Source organism: Hesperophylax consimilis, chromosome 18, assembly GCF_061612785.1.
Source record: "Hesperophylax consimilis isolate HC1 chromosome 18, BYU_Hcon_1.0, whole genome shotgun sequence".
Classification (NCBI taxonomy): domain Eukaryota; kingdom Metazoa; phylum Arthropoda; class Insecta; order Trichoptera; family Limnephilidae; genus Hesperophylax; species Hesperophylax consimilis.
The window spans coordinates 8,935,592-8,961,717 of record NC_142853.1 but is presented as its reverse complement, the minus strand read 5'-3'; the positions used below and the strand labels follow the sequence as shown (position 1 = coordinate 8,961,717).

The following is a 26,126-nucleotide window of genomic DNA, read 5'->3' as shown; positions in this document are numbered from 1 at the left end:
TTCTCTAAATGAAAGTGAAAACTCTATCAAAATCCGTTGCATGGTTTAGAAGAACTAAGCGCACAAACAGACAGACGCAGATAGCGACTTTGTTTTAAACTCTTTAAAGATATTATGAATGAACAAAATTAAAGTAAAATTAAAAATTTTATACAACCGTTTTACGAGTAGGAACTTTATATTATAATTAAATAGGGCTTTAATAACCGCGCCTAAATTTTACACAACACTATTGTTGAGTGAAATTTAAAACACATTTATTAGTAAGGTACCTCCGTGGTCGCGGAGTAAGGCTCTCGACTAGCAAGCTGGTGGTCACAGGTTCAAATCCCGACGTGGGCAACAAAATGTTATTTCACAACTCATTAAAAATAATATAGTACATTTGCGGCACGTTCCAGAGTGGGAGATACTCTCATCTCAGTATTGTAACGCATATCTCTCAGTATCGCCCTGGTGTAAGACCACCATTCAGAATTGAAACTTTTCTTGAAATGGGTTTGGCCGTGTTTGGTGATCAGTTCTGAATAGCCAGGTACTTTCCCACCTTCTTCCTCCCCATCTCCTTCCCCTCCCCACTGTCTTCAGCCTCACGACATACCCCAATTGTGGATGCCATACTCTAACTGGCTCCAGACGGGAGCAGTTGGGAATGTTGAGAGATTTGACATAAAACAAGGGGGGTATACTGAATTTCAATTAGACCAAAGCATATTTATTGTTTTTACCAGGTTCATGTGTGATAAATAATAAACTCTTTTCTTATATTGGGTATATTTTATTTTTTTACTATTTAAATAATATTAATAATCAATAAAAACAGATTGACTGATTAAAAAATATTTTTTTTCCAATCCTTTTAACATTAATTTTTCTTATCATTATTTTTTGAGGTGACCTCAATTTATATAATTTTTATAATATTGGGCTAAATAAATAAATAAGTTAAAATCTAGAAGAGTTCACAAAAAAAATGTTTAAAAAGTATAAAACCATAAATCAGGTGTGTAATATCAAAGATGGCGAGCTTCACATTTTTGGAGATTTTAATTATAAAAATATATTCAAAAAATTAATAATTTCTTTTCAATCTGTATTCCAATTTGATCAAATTTTGATCACACATCAAGCATAAAATTTTGATCAAAAGCAGAAACAGAATAATCGGCGGTTAACGGTGACCATTCAAATGTAAAAAAAACGAAATGGTGTTTCATCAAACAAATATGATAAGTTGCGAGCAAGTTGAGTGAGCATCATCTTTGATATTATGCCACTGATTTATTCAGGATCTGTGGCAGTCGGTTATCATAATATGGTGTGGTTTAACTTCTGAAGGACTGCAGCGTCTCTCTGATGAGCTGACTGCAGGCCAGGATGTCTTCCTCGGTGATACAGAGCGGGGGAGCCAGCCTAATGATGTCACCATGGGTGGGCTTGGCCAGGAGTCCTCTCTCCTTGAGAGCGAGGCACACCTCCCACGCGTCTAGATCTGGGAAACACAATCATTAGTACAAACATTATAAATAAAATTACCTATTTTGAGCTTAATTCCTATCGACAACACGCTGGGAGTTCAGTAAACTTGAACCAATACATTCGCAGTACTGCAACAATCATAATGACACTGTAGCGAATTCAAGAAGCCAGATACGCCGATGCACATATCGGGGAAAGTTAAAGAATTGAAGATTACGAGGGAGGTGATGATGAAAGATGAGGAAGCACCGCTTTCGGGATCCGACCCGGCCGTAGAAGTGGCAGCTTAACACACCAAACTACATAGTGAAAGTTGGGTCAAATCCCAGCAAGGGAAGGAATGGGAGAGGAAAGAGGAATGAACATTCCAAAGGACTCATAAACGGACTGGAACCAAGTTAGGCAACTATTCAATATGGATGGAAACTAACTAGAGACACATCCAGTTGTTAGGAGTGGAAAACACCAATAGATGCAGAAAATATGAAGAGGATGAAGATACTCCAATTCACCTATAGTGCCAATGTCCCACCCTGATGGGAACAAGGCTCAGCTACCTGGGAAGACACATTGTGGAAACAGGAGACATAGCCATATACCTAATGACAACCCTGGTGAATCAAAGGAATCGGGTTTTCGTTAAAGGAATGAGGTGAAATGGGAGATAGCACAAGGGGCCCATGGCTTGATATGGTAGACCGTCTTCGTTTAAATAATAAAAATTAAAAAAAGAAGTCGATGAAATTTCCAAGATCTCCGACACTGCAGCAGAATTTAACATAGGTCGACCATTACTAGCAGTGGTAGAGGGACACCAATCTAATGTGAATGAGTTCTTGTGAATGAGTATGATATTCAGACTTATGTTGAGATATTGTATCTCTGCTAAATGAAAACTTCTAACAACCTACCTGTTTTTACATTATTTGGTCCAACTTCCTTCAGCTTAGTAGTTAAGTCAATATACTAACTATCAGACTCCTACACAGTTATTGATATTTTTGTTTTTACCTTTGTGGATGACAATGGCGTTCAGCAGACCCTTGCCGCGAACAATGAGCACCAGGTCTTTGGGGATTTTCTCCAATTCAGCTCTGAACAGCTTACCAAGCCTCTCTGCATTATCAGTCAAGTTCTCATCAAGGATAACCTAAAAATAAAATATGTACCTTTGTAATAACTTGCAGTGAAACAGCAGGTAATAATTAAAAATTGAGCAAATAGGCTTGGGTAAAAAAAAATTAATGGGAAGTTAGAAATTAAAAATTGATTGGTTGGTTGATTGAATATCAGGTAATGACACACACGACAGAGTCAGCAAGCCAAATAGACCCGCGCCAACTGAAACTCACCATGTGTGCAGAAACTCAGGTGGCTTGGCGTGGCTCGACAGCTTAAGCTTGATATTCGAATAGATACCCAAACCAATGGCTTGCTGGCTCTGTCGTGTGTACAAATCTGCTTAGCATGAATTCAGACATCGAGTTGGACAGTATACAAGCTGAGCTACCAGAATTTTCTCATATACAATGAGTTTTGGCTCACGCGGAAAAAGAGACACTCATTCTTTAACAGGGCACGGAACTTTTTAACTCCCTCTTCCCTCTGACCATTTTCTAAGTTACTTGCATAGCTCGGAAGGTCACCAACCGCATCTGGGTATCATGAGCGAGGTTAGGTTAAGGCACACAAAAGTGGCGCCAGTATCGTTTTCAATTCAATTCAATTCAATTTGTTTATTCCTTTAAAAACATTACAAAATTACATTTTATTTCGTTTTGAAGTACATTTGTAAAATGGTATTACATAATAGTTAGCGGTGTATAAACTATACCAGCATCAATAGAGCTTGCTTTTTAAAGGCAGCTTCACCGATGCTAAATATGTCGATATCCGAATTAATTCTGTTCAACAGCAAGACTGCTCTCCCCACCGGCATGACCATTGGCAAGTTGGTCCTGCAGGCCGGGAGATAAAGCAGTCTATGCTGTCGGTGACGGAGATTACCATCAGGAACATAGAGACTAATACTCTCCATGATAGTCGGATTTTCAAACCATCCACGAATCAGTTTGAAGAAGTGTGATACAATATGCACATCTTTTCTGACCCGTAGATGGTTCATACCGAGCATGCCCAAGAGAAAGTCAGTAGGATAGAGCCACGGGTAGTAGCCATACTCCCTCAGGTAGAGGAATCTCAGAAATTTCTTCTGCACTCTCTCCAACATAAGGGAATACTTCACCTGATGTGGGCTCCAAACCACCGACCCACTCTCAAGCCTACTCCTAACCAACGCAATGTATAGCACTTGGAGAACCCGGGTGTCTCTAAAATTCATCGCAGTGCGTAGGACGAAGCCCAGCATTTTCAGTGAAGCACTACACGTCATTTCGATATGAGTATGAAATGTCAGCCTACTATCAAACATGATGCCAAGATCTTTCATAGTGGAGACACGTTTTAAACTTCGGGCATTCATGGTATACCGGTAAAACCAAGTATGACGTGCCCGTGTGAAAGAAAGAATGAAACATTTAGAAACATTGAATTCGATCCGATTCCGTTTACTCCAGTCAACAATTCTATTAATGTCCGATTGGAGTCGAATGCAGTCTTCTAAAGTTTTAATTTCCAAGAATAGTTTTAGGTCATCAGCAAAAAGAAGTGACCTAGAATGCAGAATATTTTCTGTAATATCGTTAATAAATATCAGAAAGAGGAGCGGTCCTAAATTAGAGCCCTGTGGAACGCCTGATAGCACAAGGAATAATTTTGACAAGAATATTCCATGAGATACAAATTGCTTTCTTCCAGTAAAATAGCTTGCAAAGAATATGAGAAACCGTAAAGAAAAACCTATAGTTGACAATTTATTTAATAATATGTCATGGTTTACGGTATCAAATGCCTTCGAGAAATCATTATATGAGCAATCTACTTGGTAGCCCTTATCTAAAGATTTGGAAATATAATCTGTGAGTACCAGTAGGTTAGTATCTGTTGATCGACCTTTTCTAAACCCATGCTGTTCCGATATTAAGAAAGGCTCTACTTGAAACAGCACATGTTTATGAATTATCGATTCGAATAACTTAGCCGGGGCGGAAAGTATTGCCACTGGCCTGAAATTTTCGACAGATGTCTTTGATCCACTTTTGAAAATGGGACAAATTTTTGAGACTTTCCAGGAATCAGGAAATATACCAGTATCTAAAGATAGGTTGAATATAAAACTTAGTGGCATTTTTTAAAATTCAACACATCCTTTTAAAAAAAATACTGGAAGAAAGTCTGGCCCAAGTGAATGTGTATGTTTCATTTTATTATTAGAAGATTTAACATCTGATTCGTCTATATGACTTATATCAATGTTTTGGGCTCCCTTCACATTCATCTTGGAAGCAGAAATGGGATTTAGTAATGGAGGCTCATTACTGTACACTGATTGGAAATGAGTTGCAAATGCATTGGCTACATCCGCTCCTCTAACTTCCCGATCACCATGCATCATGATGTCTGTTATACCACCATCCTTGCGCAGTGATTTTACGTAGTCCCAAAATGCCTTGGGATCATGCTTGATATCACTCTCTATTGAGTCGACATACGTTCGGAATGCTATATGAACATTTCTTCTAACAACTGCTCTGAGATTACTGAACATTTCATACTCATTTTGGTCACCAGTAGCTTTCCATTTTTTATGGTGAGCATGTTTTTTCTCAATGCTCCCGATGGTATCTCTAGTGAACCACTTCGGATATCTACGTCCACCTCTGTTGGGAGGTTTCCTAGGGAAGCAAGCGTCAAATACATTATATATACATGAATAAAAATGGTGTAGCGCCTCATTAACGGTATCGAATTTAGAAAGTTCATGCCAATCCAATTGGCTCATCATCTGATAAAGTTTGACAAAATCACCCCTGCCAAAAATCCATCCTCGCAAAGTGCCGTCTGTAGTTTTAGGTAATTTGGTAGTCTTCGGAGGCTTTTTACAAGAATACCGGAACTCTAATGCGGGGTGATATTTGTCCTCATATACGAGGGGAGAATCGCTATGTATGACATTTAATTCAATGTTACACAAAACGAGATCCAACATCCTCAACTCAGAATTGGGAATACCATTATTCTGGGTGAGCCCAAACACTTCGCATAAAAAATTGAGGTCATTTTCAACATCCTTGCCGCTACGCGCTGAATGGATGTTGAAATCTCCCAAAACAATAATATTCCTTCCTCCGAGAAGATCCACGTTTTCGTGAAACTTATCGAAGAATAGTTGATATGTTTCCAGAGTTGATGCCGGTGGAAAATATATTACACATATAAAAGTAACAAACAAATCGATTGTAATTTTTATCCACAAGTCTTCGATGTCAGCTTCCAGATTAGGCATGTGTTCGGCCTTAAACTTAGTTTTGACAGCCAAAAGGCAGCCTCCGCCTTGTCTGTGGCCACTACCACTATCTCTGTCTTTTCTGTACACTTGAAAGCTGTCATCGAATAACTCCTGGTTGCACACACTGGAGTTCAGCCAAGTCTCAGTGAGCCCTATTACATCGTAATTGTTTACCAAAACGTTAGAATAAAAAAGAGAACATTTAGTTTTCAGTCCCCTAACGTTTTGGTAAAAGAAATGAAAACTATTGTACTGTCAACTAGGTTTAATATTTGGTAGCCGTGGTGTAATTACCTTATTGACCCATTCTTTTAAGAACGAATGCTTAGGCCAATGCTTAGATTGCAGTAATTCTGCCACCGCTGACCCGGGTACACTGATTTTAAATGATGCATATTCTCCCCTCGTTTTGATTTTTGTTATCTTAAATGAGGAGATACTGACAGATTTACTTATTGTTTTGAGGTGCGATATTCACCCATACTACTGCAAACGACACCTATGCACAGCAGCATCCCGCATTTGTTTCTATCTACACATCGAAGGCATAAAATTTCATTGGCTCGGCGACAGTCTATTATCAATGGATTTAAATAACATACCTTCATCGCAGCCATTGCGACCGCACACGCCAGTGGGTTACCTCCATATGTGGAGCCATGCTGACCAGGCTTGATGCACATGACTATCTCATCATTGGCAAGGACAGCAGACACCGGCAGTACACCTCCGCTGAGGGCCTTGCCAAGGATCAGTATGTCGGGCTTGACTCCCTCGTGATCGCATGCCAGCATCTTACCAGTCCTCGCTGGAATAAAATTAATAAATTAAATTAACTGACAATATTTTTTAAATTCCACAGATGTCATCTTTGATGATGCTGTGTGGAGGGTCTTTTTGAGGAAAGGAAGGAGTGAAGAGTTGTGAGAGGGAGAGAACACAAAGGGCGGCAAATCAAAAAACTAAAAAACGAGTCCTCGAAACGACCCACTCTCACGTGACAAATGTCAACTATCTAAATTTTTTTTACAGTTTCCCAGCTATACACCGTTGCAAAAAGGGACTAATGATGCTGGTTTCTCGGAGCATCTTCAATTGAGATACCGGTGGAGCAAGGACAGTAAAGTACCTTTCTTTAGAGTTCATTTTCGCATGACATTGCTGCACCATTTGGAACTTTGTTATTCTAGGAATTCTGAATGTTGAGACAATCATTTAAATGTATTTAGCAAGTATAAATAAGAAATGAATTTATGTTATGTAATTGAAATTCAGAAGAAAAATTTAGGGTAGGCCAGTTAAAATATCAGGTTGGGTTAGGTGAGCTGACTTTTCAATTTTGTCGCAATTGATAGCTTAGATCTTCGATTGAATCAGGTTTTTTCAGATTGTGTACTGTTGTTTGCTTACCCAGTCCAGTCTGCACTTCGTCAGCAATCCACAGCACGTTGTATTTGGTGCACAGGTCCCTAACTCCCTTCAGGTAGCCTGGATCTGGCACAACCACTCCCGCCTCGCCCTGGATGGGTTCTACCATGAAGGCACACACCGTGGGGTCTTTGATGGCCTCCTGATAAATAATACAAATACAACATTAACATAATATATAATTGATTGAGCCTAGTGATGACATGTTTTAACTCGACTGTTTTACATTTTGTCTTTCTATAAATTTGTTTGTACGTTCCGTTTCCATATGGTGGTGTCCATTATGGTTCAGTAAAGATTATATTTTCAAACTTGAGATCATTGTGTTTATTTGGACTTTCTTATTTGAATTTTTTCAATATTATGGAACATAAAGAAAGTTTCTTTTAACAAATTGTACAATTCGTTAATAATTTTTTTTTAAATGTCATGTAAAATAAATGTATCCTTGATGGTCTCTACAAATCTGATAATTTCTGAGGAAATATGGTTTGATTTATTAAATATCAGAAAAATTAGAAACAATACACTTTTTTCGAGAATCTATTGTTCAGACAACTACTTACATAATAAAAAATTATCACTGAAACTGGTAAGCTGAAATAATGAACGAAGTTGACCCTAAGCTCAAAATAAGTTAGTAATGCCATCTTGTGGCGTTTCATTTGAACTATCAAGAGGCTTGAGCCGTAATTGGTTGTGGACACATTCATGGCAGGCCATTTTGTCTTTATTTTTCTGCGACTGCCTCTATATAGCCAATAATATTCTCAATAATATGTTGACTATTTATAGTAGTCTTAGAGAGAGGTCATGCGTATGCCAACGACGATCACTCTCTTCTTTCTCACAAGTCTTCCACAAAAACGAAAAAGACAGAAGATACAATAACGATGACGTTACATACAACCAGAGATGTGCAAAATGGGTACACAAAACCATTTGAAATGCAAAATGGAAATGGGTCAAAACTTTTCCATTTGAAAATGCAAAATGATTTTTAGAAAAGCATATGCAAAATGCAAAATACCTATTTTCAAAATGCATTGACAATGCAAAATGGTTTCTCAGGTCAAACAATTAGAATAATTATAGAATTTTTAAACAATTTTGTCATTTAATAATGGATATCAATGTAGAACAAACATATTACATGATGGTAAATCCAAAAACACCACGACTACAGATTATGAAACCACAAAAAATTTGCGCGGGACTAATGTTGTCAACGTAAAAACATAGAAACTGCTATCTAACATTTAATATTACAGCGTCATGGCCCAATGTTCAGTATTTTTTGTAATGGTATCACTCAATTACCAGGGAGCAACTTGACAAATATAAATTATCTCTCATAGCGAGGTTGAGGACCGACTGATATTTGGGGCTTATGAAAAAAAGATGAGTGGAGATAGTATGAAGAATGTTGCAAAAAAGCATTTAAAATGGAAAATGCATTGAGAAAAGCATTTAAAATGCAAAATGGAAAATAGCCATTTTGCATTTCCATTTTAAATGGATTTATTTGAAATAAAGCACATCTCTGCATACAACCACTCTCTGGGACTACTTACTATGTATACTGAACATGTGCGCTCTCTGATATTGAAAAACAGACTAAAATTTTGATAGATACGATGTGTATGACTTCTTTTTGTTTTTTTACATTAGCCCCACACAGAAGACACTGAGCAAAATAAATTCCAGGTGTCCAGTGTATCCAGGAGTGATGGACATTTGAATCCATGCCTGCCACGGCGGGGTATCGTCCTGATGGAGAGGTCAAAGGCTGTCCCTCAATCAGTCTCTTCCGATCTGGCCTGCCATGCAGCTGGTGGATAGACGCATCCGCTTCCAAGACCTGGACAAACCTCACCCCATGAACCCTGGCAGCATGCTAAGTCACATAACGTAGCGAACCAATTGGAGTGACTTGTGGCAGAGGTGTTGGTTCCCGGGTCTGCGGTACCCATTCCCCCTCCCAAATTAAAATCCTTAGCTTTATACATAGTTTATATCAATTGATCAGTATTATACTCTACAGAAAATGTGTACTTTTCCTGGCTCTGCATTAGTACGCTTACAAAAATAAACATATTATGGATGCTTCTCACAGGAAACTTGGAAACAGCATTAATGATTTCTGGAAATGTATTATGATAATTGTATGAAAAATAGTAATGGACAAACCTCTAAAGCCTTGAGATCATTGTAGGGAACGTTGAGGAAGCCGGGCATGAAGGGACCAAAGCCGCCATAGCTGTCAGGGTCGGTGGAAGTGGATATAGCCGCCAGTGTTCTTCCCCAGAAGTTGCCCTCCGCAAAGATAATCTGCAAAACAAAACAATTAATATTCTCAGTATCGTCCTGGTGAAAGACTACCATTCAGTTCTTGAAATGGCTTTAGTCGGGTTTGATGACTAGATCTGAATAGCCAGGTCCCACCACTTTCAGCCTAACAACATACCCTAATTGTGGAGGCCATAGTCTCACTGGCTTCAGGCAGTTAGGAGAAGTTGGGACTCTTTTACAGAATTTACCTAAAAAATACTTTAAGGCGAAGCTTAATGCCAAATCACTATTTTGATTAATCCTTATAACGAATTGGTGTACATTATAAATACCAAAAATATGCTTTGGATAAATTGAAGGTTTCCTATCGTTTCGCTTGAGTAGAATACAAATAAATAAATAAATTACTCAATAAAAAATATAAAGGTAAACTACCAAAAAAAAATTTTTTTTCAAAAGAAATGTATGAACGCATAAAGGAAACAAATTTAAAAAAAAAAAGTATTATAACTAAGATTATCTGTGAATGAAATAATGAACTTGATTAACTTTTTTGCTTTCTTATAATTTCTTACAAAACTGGTTTTCATTTATTTACAAAATAAATGAAAACCAGTTTTGTGCTTGAAATCGAACGTTTCTAGACTCCGTTTGTCAAGCGATTTTAATGCATATTACCTACAATATAAGGTATACCAAGAATATACACATCTGCTCATATTGTAAAATTTTATTATTTTACCGTTAGAAACTTTTTAAATAAAATTCTTAATCAGGATGTAGTGTGAATTAAAAAAAAAAACAGCAATTAAAAACCAACTAGAACATCTTTCACACGTCGCTGCTGGCTATAATTTAATGCCAGCCCACTTGTACCACGATGCACACACCACCCCCTTTCCAGAAAATTTGGCTAGAAATGTACCTGATACCAAAACGATATTAACGTGTTTTACTTGAAATTAGCACAAGAATGCTTTTCAAAAGTCTATTGTGTATGTATGTTCTGTCACACCTTGAATATTTTATTTGACACTTCTTCAAACATGGCGACATTAAACATAAAAGACAGTTGCTTACCTTAGCCTGGTTCTCGGGTATTTTCTTAACGTCATAACCCCAACGCCGAGCCATCTTGCAGGCAGACTCCCCTCCTTCCACTCCGGTGTTCATCGGCAGGACCTTATCATATCCAAACAGCTTGCACATGAACTCCTCATACTCTCCCAACTTGTTGGAGTAGAAGGCCCTAAAGAAAATGTCATCACGTCAAAATATTTTTATATATATCGAAAGAATCCACATGGAAAAATCGTTGGTTCACTGGAAAAGGGATTATACACATACTGCGTTAATTAATTAGTAACCATGAATTCTAGAAAGGGAATGATACCGTCGACAAATAGCTTGACACTGTCAACTTTGGAGTTTGTGGAAAAATCAATCTATTTCAAAAATTAGTTTTTTAGTTCCATCTTTTGCAACGTTAAATTTGTAGAGCTGTAGGTTCAGTGGTATTATCTGCTATTATATTCACACAGCTTGGCACACTTAACTTTGCAGTTTATGACGTCACTAGTGCAGATTTTGTACATGTAGTATATTTAATTTTATTGGAATAACTTTGAAAGCTATTTTTTTATGTGTCCCTTCGCCGCTGTCTGTACAGTGTAAAGACAGGGGAACTATATCGCCACCCGGTTGCGCAACGTTGGTAGGTTAAGATAGAGGCTGTAGGAAAGGATTTATTTATTCAAGTCTTGAAAAGGTCTGGATTATATGAAGGAGGAAAAACAGATGCCGGTAACTTGTTCCACTACTATTACAATTATAATTAGTACTTATCTACCGTCCATCTGTCCGTACGAGCTAAAACTTTTCAAAATTGGAACCATATCTTGAGAAAATTATCAAATCAAAAAGAATCTTTTCAAATCCCAACAAGCTATTAAATAGGTACCTATCACATACTTTAGCTGACATTTAAAAAAAAATCTGCATTATTTGATGTGTGTACCATAGAAAAAAGATCTTTATTCTTTGGCGTGTACTGTATATGTGGCTTAATTTTTTCAGGCCATTTTTAAAAGTGGAACAATAAAAATAGATTGGGAATTTATGGGATACAATAAACAACTTAAAATAGTACCTACATACTTAATTATAAGAATGAAATGTTACAATTTTCATACAGAGTAAAATTGTAACATTTCATTCTTATAATTAAGTATGTAGGTACTATTTTAAGTTGTTTATTGTATCCCATAAAAAGCCATACCTACTTGTGTATTTATGGGGAAGGGGTTGGGTGGCGTTTTTTTACTACTGTTGTTTATTCAAGTACTTATTTTTTTTGTTGAGTTATTATTAGTGAATCTTATATTTTGTGGCAATTTATTAAAGGACTTTATTCCTAGGAGTTTGTAGTCTCTTTGACTGGAAGATTTTTTACATGTATTTTCGGGTGAGATTTTTTGTGGTTTTGAAAGGTGGGGTTTTATTTTAAATTTGTTAACTTGCGTGGTCTAGTAAAAGATAACATGTTTAATTTTCTAACTTTAAAATCGATAAGTTCTGAAGGGAACAAAAATGAAATCTTTAAGATTATTTTCATTTTTAGTTCATAATGTAAAGGGATTGTGTACGAGTTTTAAGCAAGTGGTCAAGTATAAGTATAATAATAACTAACAGCTGGTTACGTTCTACTTAGATTCTCATCAGTATAACACAAAATTAATTATGTAACAATTTATATCATGCCGGTTCAAGGATAAACAATGCTATATTCTCGTGATGAAACTGATGCAATCTATAACTACCAACTGGTAACTACGTATGCTAAAATTCAAGATTACTAAAATGTTTATAAACAATGTTGATTAGAAGGTTAATTACTTTCCTTGTAATTATGGAAAATGTACTATAATTAGAACACATTATCTCAATTATTAATTTTATTATTTCAGCTGTTGATTTCGCTGTATCAGCTTGCGAACAGTGGGGTAACAACACTCGCACATTATTATTTTAATTGGTGACTTGCAAAAAGTCTCACTCCTTTTATTTCTAATTATTTACATTCATATCTCTGGCTATCACTTTTAAAAAACATGGCCATATATTTTTGATGCCTGGCAGACGTAAAACATAGAAATTGATTTTTATTGAAGGAAGTGAAATTGAAAGTAAACAAGTCTTTATATATTATGAGCACTTGATATGTAAGCGTAATGAGTAAGATTAAGAAAGGGACGCTTAAATGGTTTGGGCATGTAGAGCGAATGAGCGAAGATAGGAGTCCAAGGAGAATATATGACGCAAATGTGAATGGTAGCAGAAGGTGGGGACGCCCGAGGAAGACATGGCACGATGAAGTGAATCAGATACTTGAGTACGGAAATGTCAAGAGTCAGAATAATAGAAGAATATGTATGAGACGATGTATGAATGTGAATGAGGCAAGTAGTGAGTGCCAAGACCGAGTTGTTTGGCGGTCCGTCCTCTCTGCCTACCCCTGCGAGGAAACGGCGTGATGGTTAGTTACTTAGTTAAACACTTGATCTAAGAGTCAAAAACATGTCCAACGAGCAACTAAAAACTAAACTATGCTACTAAACTCTACAACAAAATTGCAATCGCATCAATAAAAAACTTGCTCCTGATGAAGTGAACTTTGTTCATGAAACATGTAGAGGTTATATATATATTAAAATCATTTGTGTTTTAATATAACAAATAATGGCATCACAAAGTGATAAGCTTTCAGAAGAAATTTTATTCGAAAAATTAAATAAAAATTGCTCAAATAAAACGCTGGATACAAAACATATATATTATGGGGATCAGAAATACGAAATACAATGACACCACATACAGACTGAAACCTAAACACTCGACTACCATAATATGGACATGTGTCTAGTGTGGTAGTCGAAAAGCATGTAAAAAACTGTATTCAAATATATTTTATGAATAAAGAAAAAAAAATAATGAAAACATTTATTTATTTATTTATTTATTAACGGACATCGTCCAAATTACAAAATAATAACACGAATAAAGTAAAATGAAAAATATCGGAGTAGACAAAGGTACATGAAAGCAAAGACATATGGTAGATATAATATTAGAAAATAAAGTGACAAGTCGAATCAAGTCAAGAATACGCCATGGGTCAGGACCACAGGACACTTAATATTCCGTCACTTGTTTAGCGACTGGCAAAAATCATTTAGACTTATCCCAAAAAAGTTGATGTTTTGACTTGAGTTGACCAGTCTACACATTCTGGACAATGGTGAATAATATCCATAATTTGTCGAATGATGGTTGAGGAAGAGCAGTTCATTATTTCTGAGTCTTTGCGAGGGGATATTGAAGAGAATGAGTTGCAGTAGAGTAGGCGAATCAATAATACCATTTATAATTTTGAAGAAGCAAATGAGGTCATTTCTTTCCCGACGGACTTCCAAAGGAGAGAGGTTTAGAGTTCGTTCAATTTCATCATATGAGTATTTGCCTTGATTGAATTATTAATTATTTGAATTATTTCAGATAAAACACTACAAAATAAACGAGGCTGGCCTAATGAAGAGATGGTTTTATTCCCATAGGCCGCTAAAATATGTTTCACATCATTTGGCGCGCCATTATTATTTATTGTCTCCGAATTGTTAAATTTTGCAGAAGAGTGAAAAGGGTGATTTTAAGGGATGCAATTCAAAATAAAGCTAAGGACGGGTTGTTTCGGCGAATTTGAACAATTCATCAAATTTCAACGTTCATTTTCGGGTTCTGTGAAAGTCTTATTCAAGGTTCTGATATGATATCATTATAGGCTAGTTGCTTGACAGAACTGAAATAATAAAATAACTTGAAAAAATCTTTCACAGAACTTGAAAATCAACTTTGAAATTTGAGGAATTGTTCAAATTCTCCGAAACAGCCGTTCCTAAATCATGTTTTTAAAAAAAATAAGAATACCGCACAACTGTCAGGAGTCGGTAAGGTAGAGGGAAAGGGAAGGAGATTAAACGATCTTTCATCAGATTAAATTTGACTACTATGCTTGAGTTTAAAATGTGTATACTTAAGTTCCTTCATAGTAACGGGTAATTGTTTTGGGAGATCAAATTTAAAATTTATAAGAGAAATATGAGGAATTTTTATTTGAAAGAAAATAAAAGTCTACGATCGAAAATCATTTGGAAAACAGTTCAGTTTAAAAACTGTTGAATTTGAGGATAACAGCAGAGGAATTACAATAGTAACAGATTATTTTATTTAATGAGAATAAATTAAATGTGTTGTAGTGTGAAACAAAAATAGGTTTTCTTTCCAATTTTAAAATCCCACTTTCCAACAGATTTTTTTTTCTTCTAGATTAAAATAGCAACTTGGTACTTACTTATTTAAATTGTACAGCTTGACAACCTTATCTTTGCAGGCTGCTAATGGAGGAACTAACGAACGCACTATGTACTTAGTTAATCATTGAAGAAAAAATACTATTCATAAATCTGAACGATTCGTGAACCAGGATCTGTATCTTACCGGGACAACGCCTCTAACTACTCGATCATTGAGACCTCATTAATAAATACATATTTTTGAATTACAGTTTTGTTTTCGGTATTGAATGAATGCAAATCTTGGAAGCGGAAATTAAGCCACTCGATGACAGTGTATTCTATCAACTTTTGGTGGAAATAACGTGCACACACGCAGACATACTCACATTTCTTTTATTAAGGTTGTCCATCTGATAATCCATTGATTGATGCTGATTGACATATCTTATGTGCAGACGCAATGTGGGCATGCTGCGTCTGTTCTACATGTATTTTAATGGAGCCTGCTCTAAAGAGCTGGTAACATCTAATTCGACTATTAACCGAGCTCTTCGTACTCTCAATAATATTTGTCTTAACTCTAACATTGACATTTTTTCGGATTCACTGCCCAAATTCAAACGTGGCATCATGTCAATAATTTAAACTATTCAATGCGCATACATACACACACACACACACACACACACACACACACACACACACACCCTCACCCTCTCACATACATTACACACGTCACACACACATCTATATACTACACAAGTCACCTGGTAATTAAGGAATAAACATACCTCTTAGCAGACATTACAAGGAAACATATCATAGGTGCACAACATGAAGTATCTTATTCCTGTATATTGATTAATCTCTGTAAATCATGTACTGTTTATTTCTATAATATAAAATAAAATAAAAAAAACATTTATCGGAAAGTAGAGGAAAACCCGTTGATGTTGACTTCATGAGAACGGGTCATTTCTTTGAATTGTTTTTGTGTAAGTTTGTGGAACAAACTACCGGCATCTATTTTTAGTCCTTCATATAATCTAGACCTTTTCAAGACCTACATAAATAAATCCCTTCCTACAGCCCCTACCTTAACCCGCCTCCCAAAGTTGCGCCACCGGGTGGCGATATAGTTCTCCTGTCTTTACACTGTACAGACAGGGGTGCTCTTGTGAAGAGAAACATAAAAAAATACCTTTAAAGTTATCCCAATAAAATTAAATATACTTACAAAATACGTGTACAAAATCTGCACTTGCAACGTCATCGACTGCAAAGTTAAGTGTGCCAATCTGTGCGAAATGTTGTAATTACAATTGATTATGTGCTTACCTTGATGTGAGAGTGAGATGCTGCGCCTGTTGGGTGAGGGCATCTATAATCTTGGGATGGCAATGTCCCTGGTTGACAGCTGAGAATGCGCTCAAAAAGTCGTAATACTTCTTTCCTTCCACATCCCACATGAAAATACCTACAAATGCGAGAAACAAACATCAGTTAAATTGTTTAGTAGGTAACAAAAAATGAAAAGAAAGTATCATCAAACATACTTAGGCCTGTTCTAGTGAAGTTAAAAATTCTAACGTAAAAAATATACAGGATTTTCCAATAAGAGGTGTTATTTTGATATTGAATCGTAAAAGATCAATGGTTTCGTTGCTCGTGTGGCACGTAGCGCCGTCTTGTTGAAAGTAAACGTTGTCCAGATCAATACCATCCAATTCCGGCCATAAGAAATCATTAATCATCTCTCGATAGCGAAATCCATTCACCGTAACTGTTGCTCCATCCTCATTTTCGAAAAAGTAAGGTCCAATGACTCTGCCGGACTATAAACCGCACCAAACAGTCACACGTTAAGGATAGAGAGGCTTTTCAACAATAACTCTTGGGTTTTCCGAGCCCCAGATGCGACAATTTTGCTTGTTGACGAAGCCACCGAGGTGGAAATGGGCCTCATCACTCAAGATGATTTGCATTTGATTCACTCGAGTGAATTTTAATAATTTCAATGCGTTGTTGAAGCGTGTATCGTTCCATTTTTATCAATGGCGTAGTTTCTACTTGTCAAATGTCAAAAAATGACAGCTTCAAAAGTAACATCTACCGAAATAGCGGGCTATTCAAAATAACACCTCTTATTGGAAAACCCTGTACTATTTAAAGAAAAAAACAATAAAAATACTAATTTCGATTGTCTGTGTGAAATCTAGTTAAATTTGAATTAAAATTAATTTATGTTTCATGTTCAAAATTCGAACTGAATTTGGTGAAGAATTCAGACCTACCTATAATATAGCATTTTTTGTTACAAGAAAATTATTTAAATTTTCTATTCTTATTTTGAAATATCTATTTCTTTTGTTTTATTTTTTACGGCTAATCTTGACGACTTTTTTTCAAAGGTCTGAGCTTTTTCTATTTTCAAGAAAGCGTTATTTATTAAGTAACCAACTAGATTCAAAAGGGGTTCATTCGAAAGGAAAATTTGCGGTCATCTCTCTAATTTATCAAATAAATACTAGCTGACGTGTATCCAGCGTTGCTCGGGGTTGTAAATGATTTTGAGTAAAGTTTTAAACTTGTGAATTCTAGGTGAAACATCGACTTTTCTAGACATTCTAAAAATATATAAACCTTTCGGAAGAAATTCTCTAAATGACAGTGAAAATCCTATGAAAATCCGATGCTTAGTTTAGAAGAACTAAACACAGAAACAGACTTACGCGGATAGCGCCTTTATTTTACACTATTTAGAGATATTGTAAAGAAAATTGTCAGTTTTTGTTTTTGAAAGGCATGGATACTTAGGCAAATATATTATTAATACTTTCAGCTTCACAAATCCAACAGTAATTTTTACAATATCCCGTGATTTTAACGGGTCTGCGCTATTAATATGTAATATTTTTATTATTTTACAATAAATATACAATGTTTACATGTCATACATTATTATAATTTAAAACAAAAAACAGCCTTTCCTCACCATAAACTGATAATATAAATAACGAATACGAAGATCTCTTCTAATCTACGAAAATTAAAAAAAAATCGCTATCTTACGTATTTAGAAATATTTCGAGATTATTTATTTATTAACGGACATCGTCCAAATTACAAAATAATAACACAAATACCTTAAAATGAAAAATACAGGAGTAGACAAATGTACATGAAAGCAAAGACATACATACACACACACACACACATACATTATTGTTTCAAATGATTCCGCGAATTACTCAGTTTAAAAAAATATATTATCAACAGATCTTTTGATAAGGCCACAATAACTTTCTTAGGCGTACTAGTGAATAAATTCTCATAAAAGTTTTATGAATGCTACGAATGTTCAATCCATAATCTAAAACGCAAAAATCAAAATTTGTGTTCTGCTTTTCTATTGATTTACATTTTTTTTGCTTTCTAATTTATGATCGCAAATCTATTTTTATAAATAAGAGTGTCTGTGGCGGGTGATCGCATGACGGCGAGCGGTGTGGCTTTGTTTTTTTAATACAAATCTACAGTATTATTCCTAGATTGATGAAATTTTGCACACATTATTGAAAACAAGATTTCGAAAAATTCTGTGTAAAGCGCGGGCAAGGAGGGGACTTCGACTAGTACCTATTGATAAACTATTAATTCCTGTCTGCTCTCCGAGGTGCATTGAAATTATTAAGAGGAAGCTACAAGCCAAAAATGTGTATATTCTTGGTATATTATATCGTAGGTAATAGGCATTAAAATCGCTTGACAAACGGAAAGGTTCGATTTCAAGAAACTTTCGATTTCAAGCAAATAACTGGTTTTTATTTATTTGGAAATAATTTTATAAGAAAGCAAAAAAGTTAATCAAGTTAAACTGTCACAGAGAATCTTAGCTATAATACTGTATTTTTTAAAGTTTCATTTATGCGTTCATACATTTCTATTGAAAAAACATTTTTTAGTAGTTTGCATTTATATTTTTTATTGAGTAATTTATATATTTATTTGTATTCTACTCAAGCGAAGCGATAGGAAAACCCTCAATTTTTCTAAAGCATATTTTTGTATTCATAATGTACACCAATTCGTTATAAAAATGAATCAAAATAGTAAAATAGTGATTTGGCATTAAGCTTCGCCTTAAGATGCTCATTATAAATTAAAACATGTAAATCGATATGAAACTGTACCTATTCCATAGACAGCTGTATTTTCGCGATATTTGATTTGATTCTCATAATTCGTGGGTAGGTAGTACTTTTATAAGAATTTGGTCGATAGTGAAGAGGGCAGCTAGCTAGAATTAATCACGTGACATTATTATTTCTGTAACCGCATGGCGACAAAAAGGCCATTACCGCTGTCAATTACGCTGTTTATTATGTCACTTTTTAAAATTGATTAAAATAATCATATTGAACGTAAAAGCAAAAAATAATGATTGATTCAGATATTACCAAATCTTGGCAGGGTAAAAAGGATAAACTTCGAGCCACGTTTTTTGGGAATGTTACTTTTCAGTGGTTTCACATTAGAACTATTAGAATAGTTTTCAAATTATAACATTTTTCGGAAATTCATCACTCTTACGGGCACAAATGCAAGATTTGGGTTCGAATTATAGAAGCCATTTTCCCTGACTACATGACGGCGAATGGACTGAAATTTTGCTTTTGTACTTATAATTGTGCTTCGAAGTAAAATCAATAACAAAATCTGCAAAAAGGAACATTTTTGCAAAAGAAAGTAATTTTTGCTGTTTAAGACATTTTGAAATTAAAAACTAAATATTGCGTAGTTTTAGGTTATTTCGTGAAAACCGAATATTAAATGACTCAACTTACTGTTAAATTATAAAAAAAATATAATTGCAATCATGGATATTATTTGAGCCCTGAGGATGGATACTGTAACGCTGTCCGAAACTAACTTTAACTGTAGGATAAAAGAAGAAGCGTAACACGGCATAAAAACACAAAAAAATATTAAAGATAATTTCGATATTTCACTACAAAATTAAAAAAAAAAACAAATTATCGCTATCATTATAAATTTTGAGATTTTTTAACTATTAGTGTTTTACGAATCCGTAAAATGAAATTGTTAGTTATATTGTGTTCTGTATTTTTTTTTCATTTTGTGGCTTGAATTGTTTTAATTATTATTTACATCGTAGAAATTACATGGATTGATATAACACCAACACGACAAGATTAATTTGTGCAAATAATATTCAATTTGTTAAGAAAAAATCTATTAATATCATGATTTTAATATTTAATTGATAGTTACATACCTTTAGCCTTGCAGATTGCAACAGGGATGGGGTGGTAGTTATGTGCTCCATATTTATCCTCCCTTTCAAAGATTTGCTGCGACGTTACTCTCGTGGGTTCCATGTTGATTTTAGCAGCGACAGGACAGACTGGGGCAATCTTATTGCTACCACGGTTGCAAACTACCGCATGACCATTGGTACTGCTTTTAACCATCTCTGGCATTTTTCCAAGATGAAGGGACGCTCGTGTATGTATAAGTATGTTAGTTGTGTTAATCTAGAGTGGGCACTGCAAAGATAAGGAAATCATTAATATGGGCTTGGTTTAGACTTCGACTGGCATTGCAAAAACAACTGTATATTATCTACTAATCGTAAAATATGAGAACTATTTCTATTCTTTGCGAAATCAACATTTGATTTTTACCATCATACTAAAAATACAACTAATTATAGGTTTTCTACTTGAAATAAGAAAAGAACAGAATTATACATTTTTTTTATAATTCTACTAGCTGTACCTCGCCACGTTTTGCCGTGGCTCGGTCTGTCTGTACAGATAGAGAAACAATAGCGCGTGTTGCTATCACGTCCAACATATAGTGCTGTTTTAAAAAAAAACATGTTTGTCCAACAGATGGCGCTGTTTTAGAAAAAAGTTTTTTACCTGTCAGAGGTAACATCTATATAATATAGGTACATAAAAACACACACGTATTTGAATGCAACGATGTGTCAAAATTTCAAAACAATCGGTGAAGCAAGTTCGGAGATTTTTAGATTTTGAACAAACGAACATTTAAATTTGTTTTTTTGCTATTTGTTTTTGGGGTGTTATGCCGTGTTTCGCTAACTCCTTCTTTAGCCAACGTTTCGGACAGCATTGCAGTGTCCATCATCAGGGCAGATGTGTTGACAGATGTGGGTAGATGTGGGACACTGCAATGCTGTCCGAAACGTTGGCTAAAGAAGGAGTTAGCGAAACACGGCATAAAACCCCAAAAACAAATAGAAAAAATACTTTTGGCCGTGAAAATCTTAAATCATATTTAAATTTGTTTTTATATAGAAGATTGTGACATTTAAAAAAATCAAATAAGGAATTATACAAATTGTTTAAAGAAACGTCTCAAAAAAAGTTATTCTGATTCATCTATGTGAAGTTCACTTTTGTTTTAAGGAATTAATTAATGCAAATTTTGGAAGCGTAAATTAACCCACTTCCCGATATACGATAGAGCTGAAACTCGGCAGGGAGGCTCGATGTCGATGACAATGGGCTTTATCAACTTGTGGTGGCAATCGCGTATACACTTTTGGTGGCAAAAACCTAGGTGGCCCTACAAGCGGACATATATGCATTTCTCTGAAATCGGATGACATTACAGCAGTTAATATACAAAACAAATGTCGGTCCTACCCTACCTGCCTGCCTGAAGAAAGTTTGATAAAAATCAACCCGTTATAAAAAAAGTTTAACGCAGAATAATCTATTTTAAAATATCTTTTCAAAACTAAAAACTGTAAATATTGAATCCTCCTACCCAGGAACTGGACTCGACATCTTTACCAACCTCGCCAATTGCCTATCGGGTAGGACCGAAATTTATTTCGTTTATTGACCGCTGAAATTCGCCGATTTCGGCTAAATGATTATATTTCCGCACATGTTACGTGATTGCCACCAAAAGTTGATAGAACGCATTGTCATTGACAACGAATCTATATGCCGAGTTTCAGATCGATCGGACGTCAGGAAGTGATTTAATTCCCGCTTCCAAAATTTGTGATCATTCATTACCGAAAAAAAATCAAATAGATATAATTAACAATCAATACGTACTTGCTTGAATATAATATTGTACTAAATTTTAAAATTGTCAGAAGAAAGAAAATTATACCAACAGACGCATAAACTAAACTCAAAAGTATATTAATAAATATTAAAAAGGGCAAGAACAATGTTATCATAACAGGTTAGATGGTTTATAGAGTTTAATACAAGATTAAAAACATATTTACTTATTAGAAATAATTCCAATTTTTCGATTTCGATAATAATGATTCAAATATTGCAATGAATTTTGTATTTTTGTATATGTTGTATTGTTACATCGATTTATTTCGACATTTATGAGGTAGAAATGCTATTAAGTAGGCACGTGATTTTTTTGTATTGCAAGGTTTGTATGCAGAAATAAGAAACTGGAGTGAAAAATATTACGGCTCTAAAAACATATTTATATTCATTCATATCAACAAACGCTGATTCTGAATACGTACGTTTTATTATACGCATATAATTATGGTTCCATGATAACTCAACACAGTGACAATTAAACACACTTTTAAAAAGTGATATAAAGTCATTAGACTATGAAATTTTTTTTTTTAACCTAACTTAACCTAATCTACTTAACCCAGTTAATAATGTTTTTGTTTCACTTTCCATGACTTTATATAACTTTTTAAAGATGTGATGAATTATCACTGTGATGATTTATCCGGACACCGTTTGAATAAGCTAATTCGCTAAAACTAGTAAAATATGATTTGTTTTTCAACAATACAACATTTAAAAAAAAACAACAAAACAATTTGCAACTTTACACCTCGAGTGGCAAAGTAACGCACTTTTACGGTAGGTATCTATTATATTCAACTATGTCCGATTTTTATAGTTGGGGTAATCAGGGATTACACATTAAATAATATGTATTATGAATAAAGATAAAATTAAATACATAGTCACGGATATAAACATTGTAACGATCTATTGCAGGAATGGTGAACATGTGGGCCGCGTGTCTCAAGTGACTATAATATGATTAAAACCCATTGATATTTTATAAGACATGATGTATTTATTAGTAATACAATTGATGTGATATAACGATAATCCATTGAAATGATAAATTATCTTACTTTTCATTGTTTGTATGCTTGTGAACAATAGTTTTCGTCTAGTATTAAAGTGAATAATCATAGTAGAAATCTTTATTATAAATATAAAATAGTCTGTTCATTGACACTGTTATAGATAATACAATACAATAACGAGATACACGGACACGGGACGAGAAATGCAAAGCAATTTAGATTGCCCAATAGGAAGATATCAATCATCCCGAAATCTCTGATGTACCAGACCGTCCAACAAAATTTTACAATAAAATTACTGAGATTGAAAATACACGTAAAAATGTGTGAGGGTTTCCCAATAAGAGGTGTTATTTTGAATAGCCCGCTATTTCAGTAGATGTTACTTTTGAAACTGTCATTTTTTGACATTTGACAAGTAGAAACTACGCCATTAATATAAATTGAACGATACACGCTTCAACAACGCATTGAAATTATTAAAATTCACTTGAGTGAATCAAATGCAAATCATCTTGAGTGATGAGGCCCATTTCCACCTCGGTGGCTTCGTCAACCAAGCAAAATTGTCGCATCTGAGGCTCGGAAAACCCAAGAGTTATTGTTGAAAAGCCTCTCTATCCTCAACGTGTGAAAATGAGGCTGGAGCAACAGTTACGGTGAATGGATTGCGCTATCGAGAGATGATTAATGATTTTTTATGGCCAGAATTGGATGGTATTGATCTGGACAACGTTTACTTTCAACAAGACGGCGCTACGTGCCACACAAGCAACGAAACCATTGATCTTTTACGATTGAATATCAAAATAACCTTTTATTGGAAAACCCTCTATTATTCATTTTAAAAAATAATTAAGAAAGTATAGCAGCCTCAAATATTGATGTTTTGTTTGTGTTTTAATATTTTTAAATAAAATATATTATGTTTGCCAAATATTATTATATAAATGTTTCTAAAAATATTAGCACACACGACCATATGGGCAAATAATAAACAAAACAAAAAAGTTTTAAAAATTGCTCACTTTACGTACATAAGTACTTATCAACTAAAATTATTGAAATCGAAAAAAATACTATACAAATGTATTATTAACATTAACCTTACTTTTTTCTAGTTTCATAAAAAATAATTAATAAAAAAATCACAAAGATTCATAAATTTTTCTCTAATTGCGGTCAGAACCTTTGGTTTCTGGAGGGTTAAATTTTAATTCTTCTGTGATTAAATTCTAGATTTGAATATAAATCGTGGTGTTTTCTTTTTCTAACACCGTTTAGGTCATATTTCTCACCATGCTGGTAAGGGAGACAATATGCAACAAATTGACCCTACGGAAAATAGCTGTTTATTTGCAAAACCGAAACAATTAGCCTGGGGTTATCGTACAGATGAATTTTTTTTAAACATTTATGCGGGGTATGATGGGATTGCGGACGAGTGTTGCAAATTACTTAGAGCCAGTTTGAACCAGGTGTGCACAAAAATTCAATTTGCCTGTACACAGTAATAGAGAATCTCCAATAATATGTATTGATATCGCTATTGTTTTTTTATGCAAAGCGTGTAATAATCATGAAAAATAATCCATTTTAACAATGTATGCATCAACAAATGATTTCACAAAGAACATAATAACTATCGCACTTTACAATCGGTTATATATGGTGTATTAAATATCGCTAGAGACACGGAGAGTTAATCAAAGTTTGAATAAATAATATTATTATTTTTGTCATGTTTTATATTGTACCTCTAAATCAGTTTTGTATTTGAATCTGCGACGTACCAAGAACCAACTTCACTCTGAGATACTTTTAACGTAATTGAAGCAAGATTTTGCTAACAGAAGCTTATATAAGACGAGAGGAGCAGCTCGATGGTTTGATGAAATAATTCTGTTGTTAAATAATTTAATTAATCAAAAAAAAAAAAATCATATTCGTGCAAAACTTATATGTATATTAATTTATTATTATAATAAAAGCTTTTATAATGGAATATTCTACAAATCAATACAATGGCTACAAGATGGATAGAATAATAATAAGTGTTTTATTATCCTTTTTCGTGTAATTAATTGATATAATGATATCCTCACTGGGATCTCCCGTGCTGAGGATTTCATTTATATATTATGTATAATTACAAAAGCATGTTTTTTGTTATCCTTCAAAACATGCATTTTTTACTTTTGAATAGTCTTCAAGCACGTTTTTTTATTACGGTCAGAGCGCATTGATGTACCTACCTATTGTATTTTGTATGTCAGCGCTGAGCTCAGCTGAGCCTTCTGCAGTGGGAAAGTGTTGTAAAAAATCAAATATTGACATACAATATAAGTCAGTTATAATTAGTGACATCTTACGAATTTCAACAGAACTTTTTTATTACAGAACTGTCTTTAAATGGCTAGTAAAACCTAGTTCCTCCGCTGGGGGGCATTGTTGTAGTTTCGTTCTGAACAAGGTACCTATTATACTTGGCGTTAATTATAGTAGTTTAGCCCCACTCAGGAGGCCATGGAAAAACAGTCCCTCAGGGCCTATGTCATCTTTGGGGATGCTGTGTGATAAGTCTTTTTAGGGAAAGGAAGGAGAGAAAGTTCTGAGGGGTGTGTAGGAATTTGGTAGACAGTGTGTCCAGGAGTGACGCGCGTATGAATAAATCCCTCCCACTGCGGTGCAAGGCGATGGGTCGGGAGAGAGTCCGGCTGGAGAGGTCAAAAGGTCTCCCTCAACCAGTCTCTCCCGATCCGACCCGTCACGTGGTAGATGGGTAAACGCGTTCGCAGCCAAACTTTAACACAATCCTCACCCCATGAACCCGGGCACCCCTGCTAAGACACTAAACGTAGTTAACCAATTGGGGTGACCTATTATGGCATGGATGTTGATCTTCCAATAAAATGATATTATGAAATTTTGTCCAATTATTGAAACAATGTAGGTATTATGTAAATGGCACGGTAACATGCGAAAAGTGGGTTCGGTAGAGCATGAA

The 26,126-nt window shown here is 34.8% G+C and overlaps 1 protein-coding gene across 1 annotated transcript; it reads right to left on the bottom strand.

Moving 5' to 3' along the window:
- Positions 1-874: 874 nt before the first annotated feature.
- LOC149415318 (ornithine aminotransferase, mitochondrial-like) lies at positions 875-24,947 on the bottom strand. The gene is made up of 9 exons (XM_089642521.1): positions 24,877-24,947; positions 20,258-20,528; positions 16,297-16,435; positions 10,688-10,856; positions 9,506-9,646; positions 7,298-7,457; positions 6,490-6,695; positions 2,491-2,629; positions 875-1,492 (listed from the first exon to the last, which is right to left on the bottom strand). The coding sequence occupies exons 2-9, from the start codon at positions 20,460-20,462 to the stop codon at positions 1,326-1,328; spliced, it is 1,326 nt and encodes a 441-aa protein (XP_089498647.1). The 5' UTR covers positions 20,463-20,528; positions 24,877-24,947; the 3' UTR covers positions 875-1,325.
- Positions 24,948-26,126: the final 1,179 nt, after the last annotated feature.